The sequence below is a fragment of the Gavia stellata genome, chromosome 28 (assembly GCF_030936135.1).
Source record: "Gavia stellata isolate bGavSte3 chromosome 28, bGavSte3.hap2, whole genome shotgun sequence".
Lineage (NCBI taxonomy): Eukaryota > Metazoa > Chordata > Aves > Gaviiformes > Gaviidae > Gavia > Gavia stellata.
Window position 1 is genome coordinate 8,020,929 of NC_082621.1, and position 15,018 is coordinate 8,035,946.

Consider the following 15,018-nt stretch of genomic DNA (forward strand, 5'->3'; position numbering starts at 1 on the left):
CTTCATCTTAGAAACCAGTGTGCAAGGGTAGCAGGCAATTCAGAGTGGAGACCTTATTGAGCCATGATGAATCCTCTTCTTTGGAAGAACATCCAGTTGTTAGTGGAACACTGGCTGATTTCAGGAACAAGGTTTTGAAGACTCTTGCCCATTACTTTTTGTTTTATAAACAAAAAATAAAATATTTTTATCTGTTTAAAGCTAAGCTACAGATGGAGAATCAAACAACAGTGATGGAGTTCATCGTCTTAGGTGTTGCTGATGATGATCAACTCCAGTATGTGCCCTTTACCATCCTACTAGTCACCTACACCTTGACTTTAACAGGTAACATTCTCATCATCACCATTGTTGTCCCTAAATCAGGGTTCTTCACCCGGTGTGCAAAATGCCAATCAACACACTGAGTCGAGATATTTGTCTTTATTGCCAGTCTGCAGAGTGGGGTGCCGGGCATTTAACATCAGCCAGCACACCTCTCGGAAGCACACAGGGTCTTTTATACGAAACAATAGCAGAGAATCACATTGCAATAACTGATTGGTCACTCATACTAAAGTCCATCTGTGCATGTCTTAATTTTAGTGTAACTCATTCTACTAAGGTGGACTTATATTTGCATATGAAATCTCCTCCTAGGGGCATAATTTTTAGTATTGAAATCACCTGAGGTTAGCTTAGGATACAAGTCTTGATTAAATTCCAGAGTACTTCTCTAGAATGAATCGTATGTCACTACACACCATTACACACACTAAATAGGTTATTGTCTACGTGAAGGTTCTTGTACAGTACCATTGTCTTGACCAGGATGCGTATCTTAGTTACCAGCATGAGTCTCCGTCTCCGTCCTCAAGGACACCTGAATTCCGTTGCTATAATCTAATTCCATATACAGCACCATCACCCTGAGAAACCATCACCTTCAGATTCCCATGTACTTCTTCCTCAGGAATTTCTCCATCTTAGAGGTTGGCTTTGCCACCGCTGTCATCCCAAAGCATTGGCCAATCTGGCTTTAGGCAAAAAACCAATTTCTTCACGGGATTGTCTCACTCAAACTTTTCTCTACTTCATGCTAGGTACCTCTGAGTTTGTCCTGTTAGCTGTATTGTCCTTTGACAGGTATGTGGCCATCTGCAAACCTCTACACTATGTGGCCATTATGAACTCACAAGTCTGCAGCCTGCTGGTGATTAATGCCTGGATTGGTGGGGCCATCCTCATTCTTTCTCCTTCAGTGGTAAATGTCCAGATGCCATTCTGTGGTTCAAACATCATTAATCATTTTTTCTGTGACAGCACACCAATGATTCAGCTCAAATGTGGAAATACCAAGGTTCTAGAGTGCGTGAATTTCATCCCAGTGGTGTTCACCCTACTGGGTAGCCTAGCTATTACGGCTGTATCCTATATCAACATCATTACAGCTGTGGTCAAAATTCCCTCTGTGGCTGGCAGACAGAAAGCCTTTTCCACCTGCGCCTCTCACCTCACTGTGGTGTCTGTCACGTACGGCAGCTGCATCTTCATGTACCTCACACCCACCCAGACCAACAGACTGGACCTCAGCAAGGTGGTATCCATCTTGAACACTGTGGTATCTCCTCTGCTCAATCCATTCATCTATAGCTTGAAGAACACACAGTTTCAGGAGGCCTTAAGGGAGAGTGTCAAATGGAGTATGGTTATTTCTAAACACCAAGAAATTTGAGGTGCTGTTGAATGTGGATGTAATCAAGAACAGGAAAGAAAATAATTTAATAACATATTGTCTCTCCTTAGACATCCATCCTTCCTTCCATCCATGCATCCATCCACATACCTAGTTCTACACATCCATCCATCCATGCATCCCTCCACTCAGGAACCCACCTACAAAGAGTTGTCAATAATCTTGTAAATTACTGAAACCTGTTCTTTCAGTTCTTTCTCCTTCCTTTTTCTCGCCACAAGCTTTCTGGTTTTCTTTTCTCCATGTGAAATGATTTAGGATAGTGGTGGTTAGTCCACAAATCACTCTCTTACTGGGTAGTCCAAGTCCACATGAAGAACAAAGGGAAGTACAAAGGGCTTTATGCAAACAACATCACTGTGTCCTTTAAGGAGCCACTTGTACACACAGAACAGTTCCTTGCTTCAATGGAATGGAATCAGAGGGAATGGAAAGGTATGGGACAGAGGGAAAAATAATGTCATCGGCTACCTGTGAATAAACACCTGAGCCTTCCATCCTCATGAGTCTCAGTGATATGTAATGTGGGATAGATCAGTCTCTGCCATATGCATAAGAGCCTCAGTGGATAAAGAGTATTGGCTACCCCTATAATCCAGTGAGTGAAGATGGGAAGAAGGAACTAGTGTCCAGTTTGTAACATTCAAAGGCTTTAGTAATTCATGTCATGCTTGCTGGAACCCACCTGTGCTGGTTTTGGCTGGGGTAGAGTTAATTTTCTTCATAGTAGCTAGTATGGGGCTGTGTTTTGGATTTGGGCTGGAAACAATGTTGATAAAGCAGGGATGTTTTAGTTACTGCTGGGCAGGGCTTACACAGAGTCAAGGCCTTTTCTGCTTCTCACACCGCCCCACCAGCGAGTAGGCTGGGGGTGCACAAGAAGTTGGGAGGGGACACAGCCGGGACAGCTGACCCCAACTGACCAAGGGGATTTTCCATACCATATGACGTCATGCTCAACATATGAAGCCGGAGGAGGAAGAAGGAAAGGGGGGACATTTGGAGTAATGGCATTTTTCTTCCCAAGCAACCGTTACACGTGATGGAGCCCTGCTTCCCTGCAGGTAGCTGAACACCTGCCTGCCGACTGGAAGTGGTGAACGAATTCCTTGTTTTGCTTTGCTTGCATGCGTGGCTTTTGCTTTACCTATTAAACTGTCTTTATCTCAGCTCACAAGCTTTCTCGCTTTTACTTTTCCTATTCTCTCCCCCATCCCACCTGGGGGGAGTGAGTGAGCGGTTGTGTGGTGCTTAGTTGCCGGCTGGGACTAAACCACGACACCATCTTATTTAAGCTTTAGGAAACTGGGATAGGAATAATTAGTGGTTGGGTTCAGCACCTGACTTGGACCTAAGTATAGGCATCTAAGAATCAGTGTTAGTGTATGTGTACAGATGGCCATCCCTGCCCTACACTAAGAAGACAATGACATGAGTAATTAGAATGCATTGCAGACAGCAAAGGGTTGTAATGTGTCTATAGCTTGACCTGACTCAGGGCACTGGTAACAAAACAGCAACATGGGAAATGATAGGACACTACTGATAACAAATGGGGAGTACGAGCTTAACAGAAGGTTAATGAGGAAAGGGTAAACAGGCGTGGGCATTTTATTTAAGGGGGTAGCTAGTGGTAAAGGGGAAGAACTTGGGAGGGGAAAAGAATATCAGGTGAAGCAAGTCATGTGATGGGGGTTGTTCAGTACATCTGTCAAACAACCTTGCTCCTGGTAAGTGGAGTTTGGAACAGGACAAGAAACCTGTTGCTGTCCTAACCATACTTGTGTCTGACACCTTCATAGTTGAGAGGCCTGGTGTCTTTTCCTTAAATTTGGTGAGGGAGCACCTAGGGGACAGGAAAGACGTTCTGACTTCCTAGTGAAGAACTCTCTTTTACCGGCATCTTGTGCTACTTTAGATGCTCTGGACTACAACAAGAACAGGGATATTAGATACAGCTTAGGGGCTCCACAAGATTCAGCTCCTCTGCAGTAGGAACATCTCAATGGAATCACCCTTCTGAGTTTCAAAAATGGCTTAAATAGAAGTGTTTTAGGGTATCAGAATCATTGTCATGGTTTGGGTGATACAACATAGGATGTACCATACACCTTCTGGAGCAGCAGCTGGAGACAAAATGGAATAGCTTGGGACATCTAAAAAGGCCCTAAATTCCCAGGAAACATTATTGTCCCAATACACTTCTTGAGTAATAAAGAGAAGTAAAGCATGTTCAAGGCATTTTTCATCTGAAAGACAGTCTGCTTAGCATGTAGGGATTCATGCCACAGAATTGCCAAGAGGGTGTCAGAAATGTCTGTGTCTCCCCCATGGTACTAAAGGCATTTTAGACCACTTGTCTAGAACTGGCAAAAGTAATTCCTCTCTCCTTTCTGTTCAGTAACTTTCAGTGGACTTTTGTCCCTTGGATTTACTGATCATACTTCCTGTCATTAACAGCAGCTCAGGGAACTAACACAGAACAGCTTTATTTTGTTTGGCATCCTGTACGTTAAAGAGCACAATATGCTCCTGGTATCGGCTCACTACCTGTCACTACCACATTGCACTGAGCCTCCTCATTCTCATGCTCAGGCTTTTAATCCTGTTCCCAAGAAGGCTGCACACACAAGCAAGTTTGAAGACGTCTTTATTGGTGGCCAGAAAGCAGAGCCGGAGGTAGCGCTGTTGGGTAGCTGTGGGAGGAAGGGAATAATGTGAAACTGTGCGTGCTTGGGACCTGCGTTTTTACCTTGCCACGAAGTGCAGAAGCCTGTGTATATGCCATGAGGGCATCTCTGACTCCATTTCAGCTGCCCCTGGAAGCCTCTGAGCATCAGCAGAAGTTTGATGCATTGTGGAAATGGGGCACTGAGTATTTTAGTCAGAGGAGGGAGAGTCAGGGCGGTCTTGGAGCTCAAACTTCCTCAGCTCTTCACGTATCCAGGATTCAAAATAGGAAACTCTGGTAAATACTTTAGGGGAAATGCGATATTTGCGTCCATAAGAAACAATGCCATGAGCCTTCCCATTGCAGACTAATGGGCCACCAGAATCACCCTGTGAGGTAAAAGGAGTGGGAGGGTCAGACATGTCAAATCGCACCTCCCCCTGCCCTAAGGAAGAAACTGGCCCCCTTGCCTCCCTCCATGTGAAGAACCTCCTCTTTCGACCATCTCCCTCCAGACCCAGCTCTGCAGGGCTTGTAGCTGCCTCACTACTCCTCTAAGCAGACCCGTGAAGCAATTCAGGCCTGGAGGCCGTGTGAGATTCAAAAACTGGCTTCACATCCCTGAAAAGAAGAATCTAGTCCTACTTTAGACATGTGGGAATATTTGAGCCATCCCACTGTGTCAGGAGAATATGACAGAGGATTTACATGAGATCTGGAGCCTGCTGGAGCAGTGGCTAGGCTGGGTAGAATATCCCCAGGTACGTAAAAAGGCACACGATGCTGACAGTTGGGCAACTGCACCCTGGTTCAGGGAGCACGTCAGCTTCAGAGCTCCTGAGAGAAGCCTCAGCACACCATCCTGAAAAATCTACTTCATTTTAATACCCTTCATCCCCCACCTGAGAACTAACCTGACTGTCTAGTCCCAACCTCATCCCAAGCTCAGAGACGAAAACACCACTTACACGGAAAGTTGATTTTTTGCCATTCTCATCACCAGCGCAGATCTCAGACTGTTGGAGAAAGAGCTTTTCGAAATACTTCTCACACACTTTCTCACTCTGCACCTTCAGGTCCACCTCCATCAGCACACTAGTCTTATCCTGTGTTATCGATGTCCAGCCCCAGCCAGCCACTTGGCATGTAGTTCCTAGTTTCACAGGCTTGTTGTGACTGGGCAAGGGGATATAACTGACTTCCTTAGTCAGCTTGGCCCTTGGCTTCAGCTGCCAAGCAGAGAGAAGAAAGGGTTAGAGCGGGCAAAGGAATGGGAACAAGTTCATGGGGTTGGGGAAGTGAGCAGGGGGAGATCCCTTGGGCAGCAGGGATGTGTAAGGCCATACCTTCAGCAGCACAATGTCATTTTCAAAGGTGTTTCCTGAATAGTTGGGGTGGATGACCCAGTGGCCAATGTGGAACTTCTGCTGGCTTGGCTCATTCTTTTTTATGTTGTGGGCTCCCAGGGTCACGGTGATATTCACTTTCCTGCCAGGAAACACCCACATGTTCCACCTGCACTGACCACAGCCCCCATGGCAGGTGGTTTGAGGTAGGTGGTGGTGGGACATGCCTCCCCAGAGATTAGTTCTCAGCAAGTTGCCCTCTGTAGCCTGGGTTCCTTCCACAATTCAACTGAGGGTCCCTTACCCCATGCTGACAGAGGTCTGATGTGTCCCATTCTGAAGACAAAAGGGAAGCAGGGAATGGGAGACACCAGCCTCTCTTCTCCAACAGTAATTCTGACCCATGGCAGGAACCATGGACCAGGAGACCTCTGCCGAGGAGTCCTGTCCCAGGCACACAGCCCCGGGCAGGCAATTCCTGCAACTCACAGGGGACAGCTCGGCTCACAGAAAGCCCTGCTGTGCCTCAAGAGACACAGAATACTCTTTCACCCCAGACCAGGACTTGTGGCTTTTCATGACTGTGTGAGACATGAAAAAATCCCACATACAAGAAAGAGAGGGCCTTACGTTTTTCCAGCCACACAGTGAGCTGCGGAGAGCACTGCATCTGGGCGAAGTAGGAACCCTCCACATGTAGATATTCGTGACTCACTTCCAATTGATAAATAAGCCATGTAGGGCCTGGAGTGGGGCTTAGCTTCCCATCCGCCAATGATCCTTCCTGGAAGAGAGATGACAAGTGTTAATATCACATATGCGGCTATTTCCCATGAAATTTGGAGCTGCATGAGGAGAGAAGGTCATCCTCTGATGTCATATGCCAATGATGCCAATAACTCTTCTTCCTTGGGCTGTCCAAAGCATTGCTTCTGCACAATGGAGAGAAAAACAGGCAAGACTTCCTGGGGATGACTGACCACACCTGACTCTGGATGTCTGAAATGCTATCAAAGGGCACTACACTAGTACCTGTAAAAGCGTCACTGGTTTCAGACACAGTCTGAGCTGAGAGATATGAGTAGAGTAGAAAGTAGACATATGAGAAAAGGCAAGGCAGGTACCAGAGTTCCTACTCAGTGCCCATTTCTGCCCTTGCATGTCCTTGCCTAAATCCCATCTCTCCCTACTCACCAGCCCCAGCCCATGGGACAAGGAGAAAAGCCCTTGCGAGCAGAAGGAGAAGCAGCATCATCTGTTACTGTCCTGAGGAGCCAAAACAGTTGCTATGGCCAGGCAGGAGAGAGCGACAGAATGGCAATCTATATATACGAAGTTTGGAGCTGAAACAGGAAACCTCAGCCTGCTTTCAGCTTGTGTCATTTGCTGCTTTTGTTCTTATACACTGGAGACTGTGGTTTGGTGAGGGGTTCATGTCACAATCTCTTGGTTTTGACACCATGTCCTCCAAAAGCTGGAGAGATCTGGGCTTGTTCAGAGTACCCAGAGTGCCCAGTACCCAGGCAGCAGTGAGAGGAGTGCATATCTCATTGGAGACCCTGAACAAGAGCCTCCCTGGATCCTAGACATGGGTTGGTTTTGGTTTTTTTTCCTTTTCTTTTTTTTCCCTATCCCCTGATAGGAACAGTGAGAGCTGAACAGGGCCAGGCAAAGGTGCTGGTTCTTATTACAGGGACTGACTGCCACCAGAGGTGCCTCTGGATATCAGAAATCACCTGTCAGAGTAGCTAAGGCACAGGACCTACCAGAGACTCACAACCTTGAGCGCTAATGTTCCTATCACTAGTGAAAGATACACTGGTTTTCCATCAGATTTTACTGATGACACTGCGCGATAGATTTATGCAGGTGAGCAGGGTCAGGTCTGAGATCCAAATTGCTCTGTGCTTTATTCATCAGGTCTTGAAAACCTCCATGTGTCTGGGAGCAACAAGAAGTGGCAGCTTCCTGTGTGAAAGGGAGTGAGTAGCCAAAAGAGATAATAAGGAAGGCAGAAGCAGCGGCTTTGCCAAAAAGGCCCCAGTCCCACAGTATTCAAATGAGGAGAGCAAGGAAAGTTCAGGGTAATATTCAGGGTAAGGTGGGGTTCTAGATGATCAGACAAGTCCCTAGTAACGAGGGAAGTCTGAGGTCAATCTGGGAAGTCAGTGCATGGGCCCAGGTCCAGATCAGCAGGTTGCACGACCAGACGCAGGCATGGCTGAGACACAGCTGGAGCTGGAGCTCAGGTGAGGAGCAGAGTCAGAGTCTCCTCTTCAAAGCAGCTCGCATGAGAAGGGGAGCAGCCCAGGCTGAGGCCTCTCTGAAGTCCTCCCTGGGAGCATTGGCTCCTGTGTTACTAGAGGGAAGGGACACAGCCCTCAGTTGCACTGGTTCTAATTTGGCCATGAACCCAGACAGTCAAACCTCAGGCTGGGGAATGTACTTAAGGTGCTGACGCTGAGGATGGAGACTGGACAGCTGGACAACTGATTCCAATGCTTCACTGTTCTCACGGTGAAAAAGTTTTTTCTTACACATAGCCTGAACCTCTTTTACTTAGTTATTTACATATTAATGTCTACCCATTATCTTTATCTCACGTGCTCCCACCATTTGCTGCTGCGAAGGGCCTGGTTCCATCTTCCTGATGGCTGCTTGCAGGTGTTGGAAAGCTGCTGCTAGGTCCCCCCAAGCCCTCCCCTTCTGTCTGAACAAGTTGAGTTCCCTCAACCTCTCCTCAGTGTAGACCCCTATGGTACTCCTCTTGTTACAGGCCTCCAGGTAGGGTATGACCTATTAACACCACCACCACTCTCTGAGCCTGATCATCCAACCTGGTTTTACCCATCCAGTTGTCCACTCACTCAGATCATAACATCCTAACTTAGAAGAATGTGCTGGGAGACAATATCAAAAACCTTCCTAAAGTCAAGGCAAATGGCAAACACTGCTCACCCCCATCCATAATTCCAGTCACTTTATTACAGAATTCAGTCACGTTGGTCAGGTCTGGTTTACCCTTGGTCAATGCATGTTGATTGTTCCGATTCCCTTCCTCTCCTTCATATGCACTGACATGCATTATGAGAGGACGTGCTCCAGGATTTTTCCGGACTTCTTAGAAAATGTCTGCTTCTCTGTTTGCTAGATTTCACCTTTCACATTTCCATTCTTCTACAGCCTGCCAGCATGACATTTAATCTGCATTAATCTGCTTCCTGGAAGCTTTTTAACCGTCCAGTTTCCATCCCACCAAGAGATAAAGCAGAAAGCTGCAAACCACTTTGCTTCCTGTGATGTGTGAGATGGTGCTGTCAGAGGAGCACAGACCCAAACTGGGGAGACATTTCAGACAACACCAAGCTGTAGAACTAAATGATAATAAAAACTTGAGCAAACTCCCACCCCTCTTCAGTATTCTGATGTTTCCAGGAAAGAGCTGATGTTCTCAGCAATTCCTCTCTTGGCTGGTAATTCAAACAACTGTAAGGTAAGACACTGTGTCTTCTCTGTGCCCATGAGGAGCTTTTCTGAATAGAAGACAAAGTAATTGCCTTATGTCCCCTCTGGCATGGCTTTGCATCCTAGAGTTCCCGGGAGACACCTGAAATCACAACCCCAAGTTCCCCTTCTGGAATACCAACGAGAAAGTAACAACACAAAGGTGTTGGAGCCTAACAGCGACAAACAGAGCTGTGAGATAAGGGAGCATAAGCAAAACCCCAGGGTGGTCCATGAGGAAAACACGGCCTTTAATATCACTGACAACAAAGTCAAACCTCCCAAGCCAGAAGATACTTTGCAAGGCTTGTGACATCTTGAATGGCCCTGTGCAACCACACTACTGAGCACGTGGGCTGGGGCATGTCCGGGCCCTGCATGGTGGTGCCATTATAGAATTAGTGTTCTGTGCACCCATGTATTTTTCTGTTCAAAATATCGGAAGGGTCAGAGTGGACACTCTGTGTTGCAGCTTACCAGGGCAATGTTTTTAAAGGTGAGCACTGAGAATGTGTACTGCCTCTCTTGGGATGTGTCAGGAGACATATGGGAGGTGACTGAGGCCTCAAGGCTCACTCAGACAATCAGAGAGGACTGTGAAAAGCAGAGGGACACAAACCTGAGCTGTCCCATTCACACCAGCTACCAGACAGTTCAATAATTAAAAAGAAATAATAATAAAAATAAAATTGTTAGGAAAAGAGAGAGGAAAATAAAACCCAATAAAACCCAATAAAGACAAGTGCTGCAGATGAAAACAATTGCTCACCACCAGCCAAGCAATGCTCAGGCAGTCCCTGAGCAGCAGCCTCCCTGACAACATCCCATCCCCCCCAGTTTTATTGCTAAGCATGGTGAGCATGGTATCATGTGATGTGGAATATCCCTTTGGTCAGTTGTAGTCAGCTGTCCCAGCTCTGTCCCCTCCCAACCTCTTGTGCACCCCCAGCCTACTCGCTGGTGGGGTGGTGTGAGAAACAGAAAAGGCCTTGACTCTGTGTAAGCCCTGCTCAGCAGTAACTAAAATATCCCTGTGTATCAACACTGTTTTGGTCACAGATCCAAAACATAGCTGCATACAAGCTACTATGAAGAAATGTAACTGTGCCAGCCAAAACCAGTACAATGGTGAAATCTCAACTTGGAGGTACCTGGTTGATTTGCTGTAAAGCACAGACTGAGCGTGAACCCATGCTTTGTGGGTGCTCAGAGGACTGACGATACATGGAGGAGAGAGAAGGGTTTTTCCACTATGCCTTTGTGCTTGGCTTTGGGCTTTGTCCGAGAAGTAGGAGACACTGTCTTTCAAGTGCAGCACAACTGATGGCTAAGCTGAGAAGCCAGCTCTGACCTCTAGATTCTCTCACATGACTTTGTCTTTGATTTTGGCCCCTTGCAGGCTGAGGAACTTAACTGCCTGCAGGCTGAAGGCACTTATTATGGGATGCCAGGAGCCGCATTTTGGGTTTGTACAAAAGATACTACGGGATGTTTAAAGCAAGGGTCAAAGGTGGGGAAAGGGAAGGATCGAGGTGGCCTGAGGAAAAACACGTGTGGGAAAGCGGGGATGGGGGATGAAAGGGGCTGGTCACGTATGAACAGGCTGCTCATTGGTGTGCTTGTCTGGCCGTGCACTTTGCCTGATCTCACCTTGTTTTCTCGTGAAGCTCCATCTCCCTCGTGATTTTGAGAACAACTTATTTTAGCACGGAGCCCATGAGAACCATGCTTCTGTCGCAGCGCTGTGGGAACTGGCAGACCACATATACCGGCTGCGTGAGACTTGCTTCCGCCCCTCCCTCCCCCAGCACTAGACTGCAAGGCTTGTTCAGACAGCCACCATCCTTACCTCACACATACTTACTTTTCCTGGAAGAATGTCCGCCACTTCATTTCAGCATTTACAATGATGTCCACAGCTTTTCACACTCCATTGGTGTTTGTATCCAAAGTGAGAGATCAAGCTCTATGTTGGTTTTAAAGTTTGTGTGTTTCCTGCCTGGGTGTGAAACCAAGGAGGCACCAATTCAGTGTGAAGCCTGAAGCACGATCATTCCCACAGGGCACAAGGGGAAGAATACACTGATGCAATCTCAACAACCAAAACAAGGTTGAAAGGATACCAAAGACATGGAAGGGCTGGACCAACCTGCAGAGGGTGGAAAAAAACTCCTTTCCCTTACTTTTGGACTTGTGTCACTTTCCTACGATCTACGGCTCCTTCCAAGGAAGACAGAAGGGTTGTTTGATAACTTCATTTCCTGGTGACAAAATGCAAAACCTGAGAACTCCTCCAGACCCAGTTTAGACTGAGACTGGAAATACCTGCCTTATCTTTCAGATAGAGCCTAACCTTGCCAGCCCAGGCATGGGTCTTTCACAGGGAAGCTGTTCGCTTTGCCAGCACCTTTTTACCTCTCCTGGCTGCAGCACAGTGTGCTTTAATCCTTGAAACCCTACAGGAAAACCTGACTGCTCGGAGGTGAAAGAGTGGTTAAAGGTTGGGTAAAGATTAAAGTCTTGACTGAGTGCCAGCAACCAGAGCAGGGGACTGGAGCTCATGTGGCTGATGTGCCAGGAACCGGAGAGGCCAGCCAGCCTGCCTGAGTAGGGTAAGCGACTTGTAAACCAGGTATTGAAAGTGGCCTAAATTTTGGCTCGGTACCAGACATACCCCAGGGTTCAAGAGCTGGCTGCTGAAGGGACCAGCAGGACCAAGCCAACCACTGCAGAGACCATGAGGTCTGGATATCACCTGAGAGACCCGTTTGCGTGTGTGTGGCTGCGTGCTTGAGGCAAGGGGAGATGGGCGGATCCAAGGGCCAGCTGCTGCGCAGGCTGAGTGTCTAAGGCTGGTTACGGGGGGATCTATCACACATACGTGTCTGTGCATGTGTTTGTGTGTGCGAGTGGGTCTGTGTCCCAGCAGCTGGAGTGGGGTTGGGGGCCTCAGGGGCTTGCCTACACAGATGCCGGCAGCTGGGAGACCTGGGATCCAGGGCTGCTAGTGGGTCAACTGGGTGTCTAAGGCTGAGTGACTTACTGTTACTGGGGGACCCCTGTGCCTACGTGTGGGTGATGGTGTGTGTGCAAGGGAACTGGAAAGCTGGGGGGAAGGGTCCCACGTCAGTTACTGGATAGACTGAGTACCTCAGCCCACCTGTGGGGAGATTCACAGTGTGCCTGTGTGGCAGGGGGTTACTTGTGTTTGTGTGAGGGTGGTAGGTTGTTGTGGGTGAGCCAGGAAGACCTGTACAAGCTGTCGTAGTGGTGCTGGACCCCAGGGCTCACATGTCCGGGTGCCGGAAACTGGGGATTTAAGGGCAGGCACTGCACACCCTGAGTGTCGAGGGCAGTGACTGGGAGATCTGTATTGTATGTGCATACGCATATATGTTTACAGATGTCTGTATGCCTCACTGACGGACCCTCATTCTGATCAGCCTGTGGTGAACTGGCTGAGGCTGCTGACGCCATCAGCTTTCACAGAGTGTTTCTCTGCGAGCTTGATGCGTGTCCCTGGTGTGTATGTGCAGTTGTGCCTGGGGTGCACATCTGAGTGTACCTGGAAGGTCTCAGCCATACTGGGGAGAGATGGTGGGAGCTGCTGTAGCTGCTACCCACAGATCGCAGTCCAGTTCTTTCTGCAAGGCACCATCGAGGTCCCCATCCCTCTGGTCACTGCCACCTCCAACAGCTCCCTCTGCTTTGGCATGGGAGGAACTGAACTTTGAGCATCCATTCAGAAGTGGCAGTAAATTGGGCATTGCGTGAAGTCTTCCATTTAGTCCTCCCCTGATCTCACCTCAGCTGTCATCATGGACCTTTCACGGATTACTACTTGACCTGCTTTGCTCCTGCTTCAGATTCCTAAAGAAGGTCTGGATTACAGGAATCACACTGGCAATAATCATTTGTTCATTTTTCATTCTGAATCGATATGAGGAAAAGAAATCTTGGAGATGATAGTTAAAAATGAATCTGTCTGATCAAAGCCATGAACAGCCTGATAGATATTTGAAGCTGGCCCAGCCATGAGTGGGAGTGGGACCTTCAGAGGTCTGTTCCATCCTTGGTTTGAAGCCATCATTCCAGTTTAAGTGTCCTGTACTCTCACCTTCTACACATTGTCCAAGAGTAGAGAGCAACAGCAGAAGAGGTGGGGTTTACAGTTTCTTCCAATTAAACATCTTGTTCATTTGTGGTTAAGTTCAAGATTGGTGAGAATGATTAGGGAGAGGAGTATTTTGTAGTATGAGTGAGGTCAAAAGTTTGTGGTAAGGTCTGTCTTCAGTCACAGATATTATCTGCATTATTTCTAGCTACTGAAGTCAAATTTAGATGAGGGAACTGATGAAGTTACAGTTTCAGCTTTCTTTAGTGTTTGCTTCTTTGTCAGTACCTTTCAATCTGTGCTACAAAAGACAGTGTTTCAACCAGCAAATGAAAAGGAGAAGAAATCGCAGCCGAGCACCTGGTGTGTCTTTAGAAGGGGCAATCTGACTTGCCTCATGGAGAGTACTTTTATTCCCAAATGTCCTTTCTTTCCTGAAAGTTGAAATCAAGTGTAAGGTTTCAGGCAATCCACAGAATTTTCGTTGTTCTTTAATAAAATACATCAACACAGATGAATGAGGACTGAATAGGAAGATGGGCAGCTCCGGTCCAAGGCTGAACTCAACTAATGGAATAAAAAAAAGGAGAAATTCCTGGACATAGCCAGTCTGTTATATCACTTACTCATCTCTTGCTGTGCCAGGCTTACCAGTCAGAAGGTCTCTAATTTTGGATCCTTGAGAAGTTCAAACAGAAACACAAAGCAATCCTTCTAGATGGCACGAACTAAGAAGTTCTTAGACTGTGTACCAAAGATAATATTATAAAAAAACCTCTAAGAGTATGGGCGGAACAAAGAACTAAAGCCTATTTGTTTTTTGTAATACCTAGTTTGGACTCTAAAACAGAAGAAGGCTGGAATAGGAATAATTCCCAAGGGGAAAAGGAGGCGTTACCATAAAAACTTTCAGAAGTGTTATTTTGTCTTTTTTTCTCATTTTTTTGTACACATTACCCAGCCCCTCCTGTCCCTCCCTCCCCCCTCCGAAGGTGCTAAGTGTTACAAACTATGCAGGCTTCTGTAAAACTTGTATTCACATTAAATAAGAAGAGAGGACAATAGATGAAATTTAGCTTCTTTCAGAAAGGAAGGTGAGAAAGGTGGCCTTTGTTTGTTGTGAGATGCCCACCGAGTTCATTGCTTTCCAGTCCTCTTTGACAACCCTTTTGCTTCTTGTTTAAATTCTCCTCCCTCAGCACTGCTGTGAGTGTCACCTCTCAAACGTGGTGGGAAAAGGAGCCCACCCTCTGTTCACCTTTGAGTCCTTTGGGGTACCATTCCGCAGCTATGGAGAGATGCTGACCTGAGGCGCTTCAGGGCCTTAGATCTGCCCCATGGAGATAGGGATGAGAGCTGGGAGAACCCGTGTGCTCGGGATCCCACGGGCTTTCTCCAAGAGCACTGCAGAGTTCAGCTGCACCTATGAAGATAACATGAATAGCAGATGGATCCCTTTCCTCCAGAGCCAGATTGTAAGAGGTGACTCTGCCTGTCCTGATCATTGTTTGTAATTAATACCTTCAGTTTTGCAGTGAGGTTGATCTCAGCTCCGTGTACAACTAGAAAAGCTAAAAATAGCATTTCTAAATGCCCGTAGTCAACCTGGAAACACATGCCCAGGTGCCAGAAACTGGGGATTCAAGGG

The 15,018-nt window shown here is 47.1% G+C and overlaps 2 protein-coding genes across 2 annotated transcripts; one reads left to right on the forward strand and one right to left on the reverse strand.

Moving 5' to 3' along the window:
• Nucleotides 1-212: 212 nt before the first annotated feature.
• LOC132319426 (olfactory receptor 6C74-like) lies at nucleotides 213-1,714 on the forward strand. Its single transcript, XM_059830224.1, is given in 3 exon segments — nucleotides 213-341; nucleotides 897-999; nucleotides 1,002-1,714. Coding segments are annotated over 3 exon segments (945 nt in total).
• A 2,901-nt stretch (nucleotides 1,715-4,615) lies between these two features.
• LOC132319544 (granzyme B-like) lies at nucleotides 4,616-7,004 on the reverse strand. Its single transcript, XM_059830567.1, has 5 exons — nucleotides 6,947-7,004; nucleotides 6,383-6,536; nucleotides 5,753-5,894; nucleotides 5,375-5,635; nucleotides 4,616-4,795 (listed from the first exon to the last, which is right to left on the reverse strand). Exons 1-5 carry the CDS (start codon nucleotides 7,002-7,004, stop codon nucleotides 4,616-4,618), a joined length of 795 nt encoding a protein of 264 aa, XP_059686550.1.
• Between the last annotated feature and the right edge of the window lie 8,014 nt (nucleotides 7,005-15,018).